The 19,738-nt window shown below is 38.3% G+C and overlaps 1 protein-coding gene across 7 annotated transcripts in view; it reads right to left on the minus strand.

The window, feature by feature from the left end:
- NPNT (nephronectin) overlaps positions 1-19,738 on the minus strand; it is a 46,857-nt gene that overhangs the window by 23,296 nt on the left and 3,823 nt on the right. For 3 of the 7 annotated variants that reach the window (XM_065690728.1, XM_065690762.1, XM_065690777.1), the window contains exons 3-7: positions 13,714-13,764; positions 5,980-6,072; positions 4,826-4,918; positions 1,082-1,201; positions 153-272 (exon numbers count right to left, since the gene is read on the minus strand). In XM_065690728.1, the coding sequence (XP_065546800.1) occupies positions 153-272; positions 1,082-1,201; positions 4,826-4,918; positions 5,980-6,072; positions 13,714-13,764 (477 nt within the window). The remainder of the gene's footprint in view (positions 1-152; positions 273-1,081; positions 1,202-4,825; positions 4,919-5,979; positions 6,073-13,713; positions 13,765-19,738) is intronic. The other 4 variants (XM_065690745.1, XM_065690769.1, XM_065690736.1 and 1 more) reach the window with 3 other exon arrangements.

The raw sequence follows: 19,738 nt of genomic DNA on the forward strand, positions 1-19,738 counted from the left end.
CCTGTCCCAGTTCTCATTAATAGTATCTTTAAACTGCATGTATGATGCATACTAAATATATCTATCTGATAAACTCCCTTGAGCTGCATTCAGTGTAAGGATAAAAACATTTTGGAGAAAAAAAGAAAATTAACCTACATTCGATCACCTACCTATGCAAGTCCTGCCATCAGGCCCTAGCTGTAGTCCTGGAGACGGACAGCGGCAGCGCACTTCCCCTTTCAGCACATCACAGCCATACTGACAGTTTGCCATCAAGCAAGAAAGGGCATCTGGGGGAAAACGTATTTAGATAAGGGCTCTGATCAGTACCAGAAAATAACTGAAAACTTCGGAGAATTAAGACATTGTTTAATTACGACAGAAGTGGAAAAATGCTTGTTCAATGTGACAGGTATCCATTCAGGCTTTAAAGAGCAAACATATACTTAGTAAATTTCTACTTTCCACAAATTGCTTCTCTAGGGGGAAGAAATAAAATTAATAAAATCACCACAATCGTAGCATATTCCTCATGGAATGCAGCCCCCATAAAGAACATGAAGCCTCCTGGACCGTACTGCCATTTTAAAATAGGAGTATTCCTACTTAAAAGTAATTTCTCTCCCCTTCTCTCTGTCCAAACACTCAAAATATCCACTTTCATGGGAGCAAGTAGGAACCTGATCTCCAGCGAGACGATAGTACAATATTATACCAGTCAAACAACCAACATCTGCAGCTTTAATGATTTTACATTCATAAGTGCATAATACAGCAGAGCTGCAGATGTCTTGCCGCAATGAAAATTGCAAGCACTTGTCCCTGAAGGCCAATTAACATGATTTACAGCACTAATACTACACCCGGAAGAATGCTTCTGGGGAAACTTGTAATAAAACTAATAAAATCAAAATATTTGCTCTTGTTTTGTTCAGCCTAATTTCATTAGAAAAAAAAAGAGGTTCATTTTTTGTGCAACCGCCTAATTTCCAGCAAGATTAGTCTTTTACTCATCTTCATTTCATAAAAGTTTCCGAGGGAAACTCAAGCAGGGGTCTTGAGGAGCTCGGAAAAAAGCAAGCAACAAGCCTTGCCGTACTCGAGCACGTTCCATCTGGCATAAGCATGTAGCCGTTCAGACAGTAGCACTTGTAGCTGCCGTAGGTATTCATACACCGGTGTTTGCATGGCCGTGGCTTTAGTCCACACTCATTTAGATCTAAAATGAAGGGTACAAGGGGAGGGGTGGGAAAAGAAAACATACAAAGTATGTGTGACAAAACTACTAGTTCGAGTTCCTGAGGAAAGAACTAAAAACATGGCAATGAGCTTTTTATATGCGGTCCAGCTGGTAGTAAGTGTCCAGAACATCCTGCAAGAAGCACTCTGCAGCCCTCCTGCTAAGTGATGTATTTTCTGTTTCACAGATATCCTTTCAAGAATGACAGTATATGCATTAAACACCAACAGAAGTGTCATTAAGGAACGCACAAGCTCAGGCTGCCCACATCTTGCCGCTATTCACATTGATGCCATGTTTGGGACCAGCCAGAACTGTGGAAAAAGAGGAAGGAGAAAGCAAATGTCACTGCTGCAATCACTATCAGTGACTCTGATAGCGATTCAGTGATTCTCTATCATGCTTCAAAATTAGTCGCAGAGGAAGGTAGGAAAGCTGATGCTAACCTACTTTAAATGATCTTACAGTGAAAATTTATTCCTTACCATCAAGAAAATACTGAAAAAACCCACCTGGTATCAGTGATATTTGTCAAGGAGTATCCATGAAGGCTATTACAATTTAATACAGAGTTCACAACTTAAACTGAAAATATTCAGCCTACAATTTTCATATTAGTAGACAAGGCTTCTAACAAGAAGATTGAGTGAGGATTTCCTTCAGAATTCTCTTCCAAGAATACATGTTGGGTTTCTCTGAATAAACCAGAATAATTTGTTACTTAGTTATTTGTGTGCTGATGAGTAAAGATGGCAAAAAAGGTGAAAATAATAAATCTGCTCATAAATCCAGCCAGCAAGTACATAAACAACTGCATTACCAACCCTCATCTCCAATATTGCACAATGCTGTCTGAAGGTCTGTTACAGTAAGGGAGTCTCTGTTACTTCCAGGAATTTTCCAGAGAGCCATCTCCACTATTAAGCACTTTCTCACCAAGTGATACTTTACAAACTAAATGTGTAACAGAGCTAAGTATAAAATACTTAACTAAAAGCAGGGACAGAGTGAGGAAACGGAATGCTGAAATTAAGCTGACAGAGCAGGAATGTAACAGTGCCTAGTCTAATTTCTAGTGCTCTCATCCCACTGCATGTAAGCTCCTAAGTTTAGATACTCCTGAAGACTTTACCCTTAAAAACTGTCTTGTGCTTATTTCCAGAGCCACAATCACAGATCCAAAGTTGACACTAAGAATTTATGACTCTTCTCAATGTGCTGTCTTGCATATAGTACAGATTGTATTATGAGCCTTAAATAATTGGATCTTTCTATAGAACTCTGGATACTACACCACCATCTGGTATGAAATATTCTTAGTACAGAAATGAAAGCTCTGGAACTGACAAATAGACACCTATTAGTAACATACTCTGAGAATAACCTGGTATTAAAAAGTATCAGGATATCACAACGCATGCTTACTGTTTGTGGAATTTTGACTGAATTATTTCTATTGCCTTCATTCTATTTCTGCCTGTGAACAAATGTTGTTACCTCAGTTTTTGATTCTGATTCACATCTTCAAAAACATGCTGAAAATAAAATGCCTGTGCCATGAAAAAGTCAAAAATTTTTAACCTTGGCTGAGGTAACGGAAAGCTGAGGTCACAAGGCAGCAGAAATAGGCTGTTAGCACAACACCACTTAAACCTAAACCTCGTGGGTCATGGGTTTTCAATCTTGCCTTTGAAATGAGCTATTGAGAGAACGCTGGTTTTAACCTTACAGAGTCAAATGAATGCTACTGTTTAGGAAAACAAATACTGGCAGTGCTGCGGCTGCTTAAAAGAGAAGCCAGCCTGCAAATAGGTGTGTTAAGAGCATACTGCTCAGCCCATCTTATTTTCCCCAAAATGCAATTTTTCTTCTTTTCACCAGCACAGATAGGCACATACTTGGAAACTGCATGACAAGTATCACTCAGTTTCCTAGGAGGCACATTGTATGATTAGGTCCTACTGGTTCTATGTAAACGCCTGTATGAAAATGCTGACAGCTCTCTTGATCCACCCCCATGCACCCATAACCTCTAACAGCGTGCTTCCCTAAGAAGAATCGGGATGCACTGCACGTGGACTGGGGGAGTGCCGAAACATTTCTGCTATGTATATACTCTATTGGTTTGTGTGTTTCCCATTCCTTAACCAAGATATGTTTTTTCAAGAACAGGTTCAGGCTAATGTTAGCTGTCAAAAAAATGAATCGTGGCAACATACCTCTTGAACAAATGCTGTTCACTTACCAATTAGGTACTTCAAGCAATGTCTATAAAGACATCTCAGTATAAATGTCTGTGTGTCAAAAGAGGAAATAAGAAAACAGCAGAAGTTGCCTCAAAAAAACCCCTGAAATCTATACACTCAAAGGGTAATAACATTTTTACATCATTTTTCTCTTAAATATAATTTTTTAAGTCACTTATTATCTTCACACCAGAAATTAAAATATAAGGCCCAACACTACTAGAAGTTTAACAAAACCATTTAATTTCCTTGCAGGAATATCCACTCACTGTACCACACTTGAGAATTTCATCATTCACCCACTTAAATTCCCATGTTGCTCACAGATTTACAGTCAATGCAAAACCAGCATTCTTAATTTCAAAAGAGCGTAAGACAGTACATAAAAGTAAACTGACTGTTATGGGCACTATGGAAAGCGGGTCTACAGCATAAGTGCATGCTGCTTAGCACAAGTATTTTAGTTTTAAAGAAATTAAATGAAAATGTGAATGTAGGGAAAGGACAAGACTGCTGTGCTGGAAAATTTCAATGCATCTTCTTTTACTACTGTGCGGCACCACACATGATCTCTGATAATGAGTGACTTCAGTGCACACCTAACAATGGGGGGCTTATTCTTAGGAAGATGCAATACACTCAGCCGTCTTCTTTAATTAGCTTCTGCAGAAGACTCCACTCAGATCTTTTCTGCCTTTTTCTGCCTATTAGCTAACTTGGATCAGACAACACAGAAGTCAAATGTTCAATATGAAATTCATTCAGACTTTGAAAATAGAAAACCAGGTATGAGAAACCAAGTTAAAAAACTGAACTGTTATCACTGTACTATGAACAGTATGGCTTTCATTTCCAGCAACTATCATTACACTACCATGTCAAACTTATGAGAGACTTGTATCACCCTGAGAGAGTTTTGTTCACATCATTTAGTCTGATTAATCAACAGCTGCCAAATGCAGAGGTTAACAACCCTTGTTTCTTCACCTTCCAGCTTTATGTAAATCACAGCTTTGTGTTTATCTAACCTGATAAACAATTTCCGTCACTCTCTCTTTACAGAGGAACTCAAAAGCAAACAAAAAGTACAGCCCCTGAAAGAAGAGCAGAGGAAAGAAACAAAAGCAAGTTACAACCATGAGTATGGTGGAGAGTCAAGCCTTTGCAGAACACAGGCACACAGCATCAAGGAAATACAGTCAGTTATTTGCTCTGCATGCCAATGACGCTACAGGTTCAGCTTCTGCATCACAGCCATCGGTCTATTAGCCTCCAACCCCTTTGCAAGAAATTGTACTAGTGTTTCAAGCCGTGCAGGTAGAAGGAGCACGCCACCTGAAATACAGCACCATCTCACCCCTTGATCCTATATTTCTTGCATGATGATCCAGGGGGCGAAACAGACGTGCTTCACTGCTGTGACCAGGTGGACTTGTATACAGCTGCTCATCTTTACAGGATGGGAAGAAGGCATAATAAAAATGAAATTACCAGATCTTTGAAATATGCAGTATTTCACCATTAAGAAGGAAAAAAAAAAACAACCAAACAAAAAAATCCTCACCCCCTCCTCAAAAAAAATTAAATATATATATATATATATATATATATGTATGTATAAAAATCTCAAGTGCTAACTTCTGAGTTGACCTAAAGGGAGCTCTAGATTGCCACAGCAGCATCATCAACACCAGGGTTCAACAGTTCTCCTGTGAGGCTGGGCTCTTCTCTTGGGTTGATCCCTGGAATACAGCTTGATCCATGAGACCCATGAACAGATGAGATGTAAAGCTCATTCATCAGTGCTTGCAGTCTATGAACGCATTTCACCAAGAACTCGAGCATACTTCACAGCCCAGCACCATTCACACAGCTTAGAAAGCCTCACATCTCTGCAGGGAAACTCCAACATTTCCTCTGCCAACACCATTACTTTCTGTTATTGCTAATTACTATTCTAGAACAGAAATGAGAAAGGTGGCCCATGGACTGAACAGAATGGGTACTACATAAAAAAGGCATAACAACATAGGTCACGCTATAGGTCACGCTTACCATGTGCAATTTGAACTTCCTCCCAGAAAAAGCAAATTCTGCATCCAGTACTGCACTTTCAGGTCTCATCCTAACATGGAACTGGCACACAGTAAGAACACATACCCTGACCTCAGGCACAACTCAAAGGTCTCACTAGGTAATAGAATAGCTATAGGCTGTAGTCACCTGAACTGATGTATATTTGGGACACCACAGTCAGCAGGCACCTCAGAAACTTCATGTACATCTACTAGGGCAACTCTGCCACCAGTACCATGCAAGCATATTTGATTAACAGTGCCTAAAAGGCTTCCTTTAATCATTTATCACCATGTTCTTTTCCCTCATCATTTAGTGGAAAGCAAAGAGTTTAGTTCAAGACCATAGCTTCCAGCAATTTTTACAGCATCCTGTTGATATTGTTAAAATAATTAATACATATTAAAAACTCCTTCTTGGATGTCATTTTCTTACCTTGGTTGCAAGTTTTTCCAGTGTATCCCGGGTGGCACTTACACTTGTTTGGCCCAACACATTCACCATGTTTGCATCCTGGCTGGCATATAGCTGTGAACAGAGGAAGATTCATTATTCTTCCACTCCAGTCATGGCTGACAGTGCTTTAGTTTGAAACAAATGGCAATGACCTAACAAATCATACCATTTATGTTCCTCCCTTCAGCATCATTATATGATCTTTAAATACCAATGTTCAAACATCAGGTGCTCTTTCAAAAATAACCACTACCCCAATACACATGGGAAGAGCAAGATACTTGTTAGTAGTCTATTTTGTACAATACTACATCGTGCTGTTTCTGGGATATTAAACCCTTTTAATATCAGCAAGTAGGCACTGTGCCTTCACTTGCACTCTCTTGTATGTATATATTATGACTCATGCCATTAAATTTGGGAAACCTGGAATACACCCCAGCTATATAGAAAATGTGTGTATCAATGTCAGGCAACATACAAAGCCATAGTTCAGTCACTGACAGGCAGTAGCACAGATTCCAGGATTCACCATTTTCTTCTATGACTCTTTACCCCCTTATTAAGCAAGTTTTGCCTGAATTTCTCCCTTTTGTGTGCTTGGATTCTGGCATGGGATGACTGTTTTCTTTTGGAGTCAAAAAGGTCTGGGTAAAAATGAAAGCAACACTGATTGTACTATGCTGCTTTATCACGGCACGCATCCAAGTCACTTCTCAGAATATTTTAAGCATTTATTACCCAACCTGCTGTAGAGACCTAGTCTCAGACTGGGAAGTTATGGTCTGTGCTGCTTCCAGAATCAAATTTGCCAGGTAATTTCTAACCCCCCAAATGGAGCATAAATACAGAACTCCAACAAATAGTAATCAGGAAGCCATGTTTTGATACCTCTTTCAATAGAACACAAAAATTCAAACCAAACTTAAAACTTTAATGATAAAACAATCATTGCTTCTAAATAAATACAATTCATGCACAAATGTATTTACAGGTGCAGGATTAGCTAACAGGAATAATTTCAGAGTGCAACGAATCCTGCATAACTCCAGAAACTATTGTACAGCTGAAAATTTTAAACAACATTTCCAAGTCTTTTTATTAGAAATATCTTTCTATTGCTAAATGTACTGTTTCAACTTACTGGAAAATGAAAGTATTTACTGTGCTGTAGAATGTTGTTTATCAGTAGATGACAAAATACAGATGCAAAATTCTGGTGAGCTTACTACTTAAGTGAGATGGACACAAATTAGACAGAAATCAGAGGGTGGCATAACTTGAACACCCTGTAATCAGGACTTACTATTTACCCTGGCTTTAAGTTCATTTTCTAAACTAAGAGTATCATTTGAAATTTGCAAAGTAACTAACTAGATCCAGCTGTAATATTAATTAACCTGACAACAGGCTGTATCATATAACTGGATGTATTAAGGATGTAATTTAACAGAAAACTGCCAGAAGGCACTCAAAATGTAGTTTGCATTCTAGCCAAGTTGTTCAACAGGGTTGAATTAAACAAATTTAAAACACAAAGAAGAAATTAGCTCTGGTTGTGGAAGAACTATGCAAACACATCTCTGATGGTCTAAAAATCTTTTCCATAAAATTCAAAGCATCCAGAATCAGCAATTCCCACAGACACATGCACGGAATCATCTATTAGCATAGGTGTTTGCTCCCATTTTCAGATTGCATTTGCCCTTTATTATCAGGGCATTTCTTTACTTAAACATTACAGATATATACATATATATGGCCAGGTTTATCCCCTTAGAAAAGAAAACCTTGCTTTAAATCTATAGCACTGCTCTTGACGCACCTTCATAACACAATGGTGCAGTCTCTTTCTGAAAACTATCTTAAGGGAATACCTTAAAAGGTAGAGGAGAATGTTTCTAGTTAATGCAAGAAATTTATTTTTACCCAATAAACACTGTCCAGAAACAAAGAAACAGGATTCAATTTCAGAAAATCCTCTCAGTTAAAGGGTTAGGAAAAGGGGCTGCTTACACTAGTAAAATGTATGTTTCAAAAAGTATCCCCTTGGGTAATGCACAGATTTGACTGAAGAGCAACTGACACATCAAGAAAAACTTCTAGAACATTGTACTTGGAAGCAACTACTGCTTTTTTTAATCACTATAAACAGAAAAACAAAGATCTTTGTGTAAGAGCTCATCATCACTGATGTCTTCCTCACATCACGGACTCAAGTCTAATTAGAATTGATGGCAGCAAAATTAAGACTATGAAGACCCAACTTCATGACTTTGAAGTCACTGGGGAAAAATAAAAAGATGTGATCTAAAGTACAGAGAAACAGAAATTACTGCAATTTTTTTTTTTAAAGCTTCCATGAAATTTCAACCATACTTCAGAGAAAAAACATATTGTGGAGCTGGATACAGCTAAGTAATAATTACTCTTTTCAAAAACACATAGCACCATACGATCAACTTGGTGTGAAGTGTTACAATTCAGCAGATGACCCTGTGGCAATTTCAGTTTAGTTGACTTCAACATCTTGGTCCCTCCCTCAATTGCACAGATCGTAAATTAGCAGCAGCTCAGAGAGAAGATCTCATACCTGAAGACAAAAAAACTATAAAATTCAGTAACGAAATAAATAAGACTTTCATTTCATTTAGAAATTAAAATGTTCCTCTAATTCAGAAGACCAAACAGGTTTGTATTGGGAATCTGATGTGTTGCTTAATTCTTTTGGGTAACAAAGTAAGTCAGATACTGTACCAGAATGAAAACTATGTATTAGCATTTGTTAAAACAGTATACAACTCTCCAAAGACATAAAATTTGTAATATAGGCCATGTTATTAAAGCAAGCAATCTATAGGATCTTCAACAGATCTTCTAGTCCAATACATCTCAATACAGCTCCAGACTGTGCAGTATTTAATGTCATGTATGACACATAGGTGGCTAAATCCTCATCTAGTTTACCTCCTAGTCTCAAAAGATAATGAAGAAATGCACTTAAATCATAACAGATCTCTCTTTTCTGTTTAAAAGTCTCCATTAAAGAAGACCTCAGCCCTTCAGCAGTCTACAGCTCAAGAATCTCCACTGCCATGAGGAAGAATTTACTAATGATTGGCAACCACTATCAATCCAAAGTCATCTCAAAATGCCTCTTTTTTTGCACATTAAACAGGCATTCAGAAACCTATGCTTGCTGCCAAACACCGTACTTGAAGAAATCCTATTTATTAGAGTACATTCTGCGCATTTTGGCTACTTAAGCATTAGGCATCTTATTTATACACAGCTGCTGAAATGCAATACAGTGTTACAACTGAAGGATTTCTATACAAAAGAGACAAGCACTCTGCAGTAAGCTTAGCACCATCTGTAGCTCTGCCAACACTACAGGCTTTTCTGATCAGAAACCAAGCCACCCTCACCAAACTGTGTATCTTCCCATCAACTTGTACAGGGCTTTGCAGGGTGCTTGGGACTTAAGAATCATTCAGACAAATCTGCACACCTGGCTGGGGTTCCACCAGGAACATTCATATGCCCTTCCCACTGGCCTCTACCAGAGCCACCAGGCCAGAGAGATGGGCTGGCTCAGGCTCTGCCACCTGCAAGTAATCCCATCTTGACAGGAGCTGCCCTTGCACAGCAGCAGAGATACACACACTCACTGAGTCTTGAAGGGTTCAGTTTGAACATGGTCAACAATGAGATCCAGGTACAAAAATAAACTAGAGTCCAACTTTCAGCCTTTCTTTTAATAGCAGGCAGTTATTTCAGCTGTTTGGTATGAGTCTCAGCATACACTATGTGTGCTGATGTGACTGGGTTTTTTTCTTTGAATTTTCCACTTTACTTATTTTGTTGCAAAATTCCAGATACAGTATTTTAGTTGCTCTGCTCACATGGAGTTTATCCATTTCTTTAACATAATTGGACTCATAAGTAGTTGGGAAAAAAGTCTCTCAAGTAATATCCTCTGCATCTTGACAATTTAAATATTTCCCTAGAACCAGCCACAATAACCAATGTAACATCACTTCCCTCTGATCAGCCCACATTTACAATGACTGAAATAAGCCACATCCATGGACTTGAGTCTGCTACATAACACTCACTTAAAGAAGCAGGAAATGTAGACAGTGGAGAGTTACACCAGGCTAAGAAAGTACCTTTCTTACACACTTAAGGCAATGAAGTCCAGAAGATAGGGGTTTGAAAAGTTTACCAAAAAAGAAGCAAAACCATTCTACTCTTTATAATAGTAATTGTGTTAAACAAAAGTTAAATGTACACTTGTATAGACCACTGCCATTAAAATCTGCATGGCTAATTTATTGTTGAATCAGTATCAAAGACCTACAATTCCTCCAAGGATTTCTCTTTGAAAGCATTTAAACTGGCACTCCCATCAGATAGTAATGCAGACTGAGATAAACAGAAAGAAATCCTAAGCACAACTATTTTCATCTTTAGTCAACTGCTGCTTATTCATCTAGGCCACAGAATAAACTACAACTAAACTTTCCATTCAGTTTTGTTGCCCAATTCATTCAAGAAACATCAGCAAATAAACTCTGGTCTCATAATTACACATTTCAGTTTGATTATTTTAAAATCTGTTTTTGAGCCAGATATGAAGACTTGCTCTCTCTCAGTTCCCACCAACTTCAATGGAGTCAAGCAGGTATCCTAAAGTCTTTTATTTGACCATAACTCTAACAGAGTTCCTTTTTTTTCAAGGTTGGCTTTTTCCTCCCAAATAAGACGAATACTCCATGTTAAGTCTCTTAAGCTTCAGGACAAACTAAACTTCCTTTAAAAATTACACAAGGAATTCAAACATGAATGAGAAGTTTAGGTTTAGGGTTGGCTTTTTTTTTTTCAAGTATGGGAGAGAGGAAGAAATAACTTCTGGTGAAACACATGTTGGCTGTTAGCACACATGCCTGTGTAAAAGCCAGAAGCCACTAGTCTTCCTAGCCCCTAATAGCTGCTGGTGGTGTCTGAGAATGACTCAACCATTCTGAATTATTAGTTTTTAATTGTTGCACAAATACAACAAATGAAACACACATTCAATTAATTCACTATGGGTCTATAATGCTGATTTTTTAAATTTCACCTGTATTTTCACCCTGCACACAATTCCATTACAATTGCTTATTCCTTATTCGTTGCATTTTTTCTCTTGGATGATGCCCTCAGGAGGGCTTCATTAACAGAAGCTTTCCTCAAATTGCTTTTTCTAAATCCCTCCACTCAAAACTGCCTCAAAATTCCAGACTGCAGATGTCCAACCTGCCCCTGAACTTCCATTTTCACCCCGCTGAAGTCTAAAAATATGCATAAGAGTACCTCTATCTTCAACAAACTATGCTGACCCTCTGCTTGAATGGCCTTGCTTCTGCCCTCTCTTCCCATGTAACATATAGCCCCTTACTTATTCTGACACTAAATCCCAGCTCTTTAAAATTCAGTTTGCCCAAACACAGAAAGTAATTTATGCGTTAGCTCAGAGATGATTACATACTATTGAGCTTCACAAACATTTACTGGATCCTCTTACACTGCTGAATGCAGAACAGACTTCCTATCTTAAGCTCACTACTTACTCCTCCAGTGCCAACTTCATAACAAGACTTGCATGTTGGTGAAACAAGCTTTCCTCTGTGCTTCCTCTTTCACCTGAAACTGGCTTCCTTTTTCCTGTGGAGCTAACAGACCTCAGCCTTCAGTTCTATACTTCTGTTTCTCAGCTCCCTTCAGCTCATGTCTGTCTCTGTTTACTTTCTGCCATTCTTTGCAAATTATGCAATTGCATAAACATACTCAGGAAAGTAAATCTGCCTTATTCACAGCGATTTTGATCTACAATCCCAAAGGTATGAGCTAATCTGTAAAATAAATCATTGCAGCTCTTTCAGAGTTACATATTTCTTTTTGTTCAACTACATACAAACACAGGAGAACACATAAAGCTTAACCTACCGCAGTTATTGGTAGGTGGTAAAACAATATCGTACCCATAACTCACATTACAGAATTACTTTATAAAAAATAACTTTGCTTCCCAAATATATGTACCAGCAGCCACAGCACACATCTCTGTAGAGCTTCATAATTCTGACTAGGGCAACAGGGTATTAATTTTCAGATAATTGCATATGCAAAACATTCTTTACTTATTTTCTGAAAGACAGTAAATGTCCTTAACCAACTTCTGTAACTAGAGACCGATAATATCATCAGATAAAATGGCAGTATCTAACGCCTGTATATTTCTTCATAAATTACTTCTACTTATTTGTAACGTTCATGATAACAAATGTTGTCAAAATGCATGCCTGAGCTTCCATCTAAAAGATACAGTTCCCTTAAGTAATCAGCTCTCAGTTTTTCATGCATAACTCTGCCTGGGTAAATCAGTTACTCAGTTTGCACACAATTCTGGTAACAGCACTTTAACAAGACAAACTGCAGCCAGTGTGGGCTATTCAGTGCAGTGAATTCTTTGCTTGTCTACGACTGCTGCCAAATGTGTTTCCAAACTGCACAGACCATGGTTCATGAATGCCTTGCTATTCAGAACAGCACTTGAAAGCATGCATAACTTAAGCATGGGTAACACTGAAATTAATAGGTCTTAATGAAATCAGTGAAAGTTAATCTTACGCTTATGCACTTAAATACTCTTTAAAAATCAGTGAAAATTCAATCTAACAGAATGCAAAATTAGAAAAGCAAGTAGTATTTCATGCTTCACCAACCTTTTAATGTTTGCATTTCAAATGCTTCGTGATATGTGCTTAAAGAATGGTACTCTATCATCTCAGGTGCTTGTTTGTTACCAAAATCTTTCTTGTGTGTCTATTAAATTCCAACAGGCTGAAGTCTTTGTGTGGTGGCAGAAGACAAACTGGGCTCTACTGCTCTTTTGTTTATTAGAATATAACACCCACTGGCTTCAGTAGAGTAACTTCCTTATCATAATAACAAAGCTGACTTTCAGGGACAGTTGAACAGCTGATTGCTTTGCTCCCTTTCGGAAGACTGGTACTCCCACCACAGGGGTATGTAAACAAGACATAGGACAGTTCCTAAGCAGCAACAAACTACAGCCCTGGGTACCAATGTAAGCTAGTGCTGATTTCATTTTGCTCTAACATGCCAGGTTGTACACTGCTGTAGAGCAGGGGCTGTAAAGTTTCCCTATTGTGGAAATGACAGCCTGTAGTGGAGGTGCAAAAAAGACACTGGAGGGCAATAAGTGCTTCAGTCATCCCAAACTGACCTCCCACTGTGTATGATTCAATACTATGAAAGCATATTGGGTCTCCTAAGTGTGACAGGTTGTAAATATGATGATGGGAGTATAAACAATTTGCAGGAAGGAAAAAATATTGCCTGGGGCTTGAGGATAAAATGAAGAAAAAGGAGGAGAGTGAAAAGGGAAAAGTGCAAATTATAAAGTAAGTATCTAACTGGACAGGTGACTGGGATAAAACAGCCCTGTTGATCTCCTTCCCCCACCTCATCTTCCCCAAATCAAATGTTTAAAAAAGGAAAAGAAAAAAAAAAAAGAGAAAGAACAAAAGAACACCTACATCTTCTTGTCACGTATTATAGTTCTCATGTAAACGTATGACTTAGAGGCCATAACTCCAAGTCACAATCTTGCCAAAATTATTTGAAGAAATATGTTCAGCTAACCTTTGGGCTGGCACCTTAGGCTGGCTATTCTCTGCCTTAAGACGTAGAACGCTGCAAAACAGATATCCAAAAAAAGAAATTCCAGCTTTTTTTTTTATTATTATTCTGGAAGGAGGATGGACTTGGCTGGGGTTTTTATCAACTTGTTACATTCCTGGAGACTTACACACATTCAACATTCAGAGTTTTTCTGAAATAAAGAAAATTCTGATACACATTTAAAAATGGAAATACCTTACATCAGTATTTCATCATGAGATTTAACAAACACATTCTGATACAGAAGAGAAATTAAATATAATGACGTAATGCTATTCTTATTCAATCAACTATGGAGCTACACTTTGTCATGTTTCATTTGGTACATAGTTGTAAAAATTCGCATGTTTCATGGCTTAGGTTCAACGTTTCCATCAACCAAAACACAAATGATTTTCTTAAAGAGACAGTATCCTTTCATGTAAATACAGGTATATATTAATGTTGCATCTCCACACAGCAAACATAAAGGGTTAGCATTTGGATGTTAATTTGAGAGTAATTAAAATTACACCCATTTATAAGTGTCTGAACATCTGCAACCAATAAACATGCTGGCATATAAATTTACTGGCCATTTTTATAATGTTTAAATTGCGAATGTCACCTAAATTATAACTAATGCTTAGAGACCTTTTCAGCTCTCATTACCATATGAAACTAGATATGCTACAAAAGTTAAATAAGATTGAAACACAGGTTTATGGCTTGGGCTTATTTTCAATCAATTTATATGCCAATAAAATTAATGTCAGCAGCATAGCTCATTAGGCTATACAGCCTTATTATAAAAGACTGGAACTTGAGCAACAGCATCTCTTTGTAATTTAAGTAGTGTGTAACCAACACTTAGCAGTTTGCTATGATTGCAACTTATATTGGTTTGAATAAGTTTTAACCAGAAGTCCGTTAGCATTTGTTACAGTGGAGGGAGGCTTCCCAGGTTGTTGCAGGGCTTTGAGAGAAGCATCAAATACAAATACACTACAGTTGGGAACAGTCAAATCATGTTACGGCTGAGATTTCTTTGGAAAAAAATGGACTGCAAAACTATTATTCTATGTATGCAGTGCAGGAGAGATGCAGTAGGGAAGTGAAAAAGGATACTGTATCTTTAGCGTAGTAAAGTCATAACTGCTTTAAAAGCATAAAGCTGTAAACTGTAAGAAAGAAAGAAAACAAAACTGAATAAAAATAGCAAAACCTCATTTTCTTGCATAGCAGTATTGCAATTCTGTATAAAATGTCTTTTCTTTGAAAAGTACCAGTGATGCACAAAATTATTGGTCATTTTATAATTTATAAAATATATTTTATTTATTAATTAAACACTGGCAACACGATGCATTAATACAGACTGCATTCTTAAACCACAAATTCAGTAACAAAAACTTATTCAGTAACAAACTCTTACTGACTTTAAGGAGGTTTCTGCTGCTGGGCCAGCCTCCTGTTTTTGTGACAGCCAGTGTTTTCATGGCTCCTTATTGACAAAATAATGGGTTTATTTTTGCACATCTTGGACTATACAGAATTGCCATTTCCACTGAAAGCATTGTTATGTGCAAGAAACATAAGTCCTAAGCAGCTCATGGCCTCTCCTCCCATTGATGTATGGGATGATTTACATGGGTAAACTCCCATAAACATTGGTCAAAATCTTTTTCTAGGCATCAATGAGAGCACAGCCACCTCTTCCTCCCCTTCCCACCACCTCACATCTCTGTAAACAGCTCTGCACAGTACAGATACATAGTCTTTAAGCTGGTTAGGAGAGGAGCAGCAGCATAGACACTAAGTTTCTTCACAAGTGTTGTAAGAAGGCAGCAGCATGCACAGTTCCCAGCAAAGCATTTGGTTATACCTGCATCTGCTTTATCAGCTTGTACAAGCTCCCCTGCCCCTCTTGTAAACCCTATTACAAACCTCCTGAAATCGCGTGCTTCCCACTAGGTTCACCTAAATCTAAATGTTAACCTGACACCCTTCAATTTACAGTTTTTAACGATGCACTGCCAAGAGGACGTGTGAACTGATGGCTTGACTTCCACTTTTATTAATGGGCTATTTTATTGTATACCTTCTTGAATGCTCTACCCTTGGGCTTTTAAGCCAATTGTCATCGTTTAAGCTGCCAGGAAACTACTTAGCTGACCTACTCTGGTTTTGCTCCCCTATGTCAAACTTCAGCACAGGGAGATAACCAGATGGAGTTACAACAGATGTATGCTCTGATAGAGCACACTCATCTCCACAATTTCCTCTCAAGACAGACTTTATCAACTTTGCTATTGTTTAATGAGAATTCAGTATTTAAATGAGTGAAGTAATCAAGTAACATCACTACTTTTAAAACCCATGTTCAGTGGGATTTCATTCCCATTAAGCATCTTCTGTTGGTTGAACTTTCCGTCCACCAGACAAAACCTCAAAGTACCCTCTGCTGACTGAGGATCTGACAGTAGAGCTGCATTCGTTTAAAACCACTGCAGATCCAACCTTGTATTTTGTGCATACGTGAACACAGCAAAAAAGGAACCCTTTTTGCCATCACCTCTAGCAAAGGAATTGTCCAAACTGTAACACAGAATGAGAATTCAAGATGGTTTATATTGCTTTTCTGCAAAAAATTTTGCTTGACCTTTTAAATCTATGTTAAATTACTATCTCTTTCTACAGTTCTTGGCTGTTAAACTGCAGCTAAAATTTTGAAGCAAAAGGCACCCTACATCTTTGTACCTTGACAACATACAACTAGCATACAAATCAATTACAAACAGACACGCAGCCAAGTGCAAAGCAGGTGTATTTTGTATATGAAAGACAAACACATGTGGAAACCATTTTTATAGTTTTTGAGAGAACTACAGAGATATCTGTAAGCCAGCTAAAAGCAAGACAGGTGGACCATTAGTTCTAAGAACACCTTTCAGGAAACCAAGATGGATTAGCGGCAAAAATGTCCACAAAACCCCGTTTTTCAGATAACCCCTAGCATGGTCTGTTGGAAACTGAAGGAAGAACTTCCACTTTCATGCTGAAGAATAAAAAGCATCACACTACTTCTCACATAAGTCTCTGCATGAAATGGGTGTATCTATTATCCCATATGTTAGTGCTCTGATAGGCTAACAAGGTTCCGGAGCTCACTATGTGGATAGATATTCACAGTTCATTTCTGTACACTGGATTATCAGTGAGGGTAGGTCAGCAGAGGTCCCAAGGACTTCCCCACTGCCTGGCCCACCTCTGAAAAGCAGAGACACTTGGACAGCAAGGCCCAGATTATCCTTTCCTTGAGAAACACTCCAGAAAACAGCTATCCCTGACAGCGGAATGTTGTCACAGACATCTCATTAGGGGGAGGATGACAGGCTTCAGCAGGTCTCCTAGACTACAGTAGCTAGAACACAGGAATGGACACAACTGTTTTCTATTCTGCAGTTGACATTTCTCATCCAGCCCTACCACTGCAGGGAGTTCTCTTCCCCCAGGTATGTCAAATCATGACAATTAATGCTGAATAACATGTTTAAAGAAAAAAAAAAGGGATAAAAATGGTTGCATGAACTTCCTAAGGCAATTTTTTTTCTGCTGGCACACAGAAATGTGTATTTGTACAAGACGTGTGCAATGATGCATGCCCCAACTGGGGTTTCCCTGTATGCTTTAAAACGCATTGACTGGGTACTGGGTTAGGACAACATACACAAATGTAGTTCCCTTACAATGCAAAAGGAATTATGAATTAAAACTGTACCATTGATATTCTGCTCTTACCAAAAAACATTCTGTCACAAGAAGTCAAATCCCTCTACTCAGAAAGAAGAAATCCAGAAAAAACTTTCTACCCTCACTTCTGCTCTGGGTTATAGTCTTGCTGTGTGCACAACAATAGCACATAAAAAACGCAAGTCAACAGCCTTGTTTTTACATACGTATCTACTTTATCAACATAACGTTTTTCACAGAAGCAGGCTTTTGTGTGATTACTCCCACCCACAGGTATTATTCCCACTACCACTTACTAAGGTGCAAGTAAATCCCAGAAGCTGGACTACAACATGGGATTTTTGACTGATTTCAACTGGGATATTTATTATCTAACTTTAAAGGACTGATACTGTGAGTCTGCCAGTGTAAAGGATCAGCTCTACCAATGAGCAGGGTACTTTACATAAACTAAGAGCTGTTGCTATTAACATTTCTGCTGCTTCCAAATTAGACTTTTTACACTCAGGGATTAACCAATAAACCTGGTTTACACACCAGATCAAAACCTCAGAAAAGCTACTTTGTTACATTAGTGATGAGATGTATCCACAACTCTAAATCTAGATTAGGCCATTAAATAAGTGTGGATGGATTTTCAATTTACAGGGACTAAGAAATGCCAACGAATTTGAGTTAGGTTTGTTCAGCCCCTTTGAAAATATACCTATTTTTATATCAAAGTGGATCTAGTTGTCTAAAACTTGGATCCCACTTTTGTGTTCATAACATGCAAGAAATAAAGAAGAAAAAAAGCCACTTCATCCAACCTCCTTCAAAGTTCTTGATTATTACAGTCGGAAGGACACCTAAGTGCATTTGCTGGAACTGGAAAGGGCATTTGGGAAGGCAATTTCATCTCACGGAAGAGAGAATATTTGTACTAGCTGAGATGTTACAGCTGACACTGACAGTTTACAGACAGATCAGACCTATACGCACTTCCTTACATGTACAGGTCTTGGTGTAATTTATTAACAGGAGGCAGAGAATGTTTTAAAGGAAGAGTGTAAATTAAAGGAGAAGCCTGATTTCAACTTCTTCCTGCATGTTTATAAGAGTGAAAAGATAGCTGAGTTATGCTGACTTGCATTACCAAGCAGCAGTAAGCATGATTATGCTCTATGTGCACTCCTTTGTCAGTCAAAGGGACATAGAAGGAATTCCTCCACATTTCACAAAAGCAAGTTTAGATAACACAGTTCATTTTCCATTTGCAACTGTGTGGATGGATTATGGATGGAGGATGAGGAGCAACAAGTTACCAATGCCTAATGAGTCACCACATGTCAGCTGTGCCACACTGCTACCCTGTTAAGAGCTGACATATATAGGCTCAAACGTCTATAACAACTAAACCATTACCTTAAATCTTACAGTTGGTTTAAACTAACACACCTTTTTCTCAATAAAGGTGGGCAGAAGGCATGCCCACACATGTTTAGTGGAGCAGCTCAGCTGGACAGCAAAGTCTGTATTCAGGTATGTTAACAATCACCACCCCATGGCTCATTGTGGTTCTAAACCGGGACAACCCTATCATGTAACAGAGTCTGTATTCTTGCTACACTCTGGCTCCAGCATGGCTCTTACCTTACATTTCTTGTCAGAAAGATAAATTCAGAGGTAATTAGTGCCTACATAGTAAATTATGCTTGAGTAAGCAGGTGAGAGTCCAAAGGTGCTGTAGCACTTGGAGGCATACCAAGGATGGCTCAAACTAGTTTGAGAAAAGCAGTTAAAGCTTACTAATGAAGAGCTCAGCATTACTGCCTGAGTATTTACAGCTTCTCTTTTAGAATCACTTGTAAACAGGGTCTCATCACTAATATTTAGACCTGACTTTATACAAGTTTTCATTGTGAAAGTACAGTTTATTCTACAAATGGCAAAGAAAAGATACATCTAGTAAAGAAAGTCTGACATGCATTTATGTCACCAATTCAGGGACAGGACTAGGAGGTATGCCTTTCTCCATAGAGAAAATGGGAGAAATAACTGTGTACTTGGCCCTTTGTAAAAACACTCGAGTTTTCCTTTGAGGCCAGGAATGCTGCCTTCTGTGCCAGGTTAATCTTTCATACTGAATGCCACATTCCCAAGGTGGAGAGTCAACTACAGATTTTCTGTTTGGCTGCAAGCACTAGAAAGATTCACTTCAAGCACTAGAGAGATTCACTTTCATTTAGTGTAATCTCCCGCTCTGTGATATGAC

The sequence above is a fragment of the Lathamus discolor genome, chromosome 1, assembly GCF_037157495.1.
Source record: "Lathamus discolor isolate bLatDis1 chromosome 1, bLatDis1.hap1, whole genome shotgun sequence".
In the NCBI taxonomy this organism is placed as follows: domain Eukaryota; kingdom Metazoa; phylum Chordata; class Aves; order Psittaciformes; family Psittacidae; genus Lathamus; species Lathamus discolor.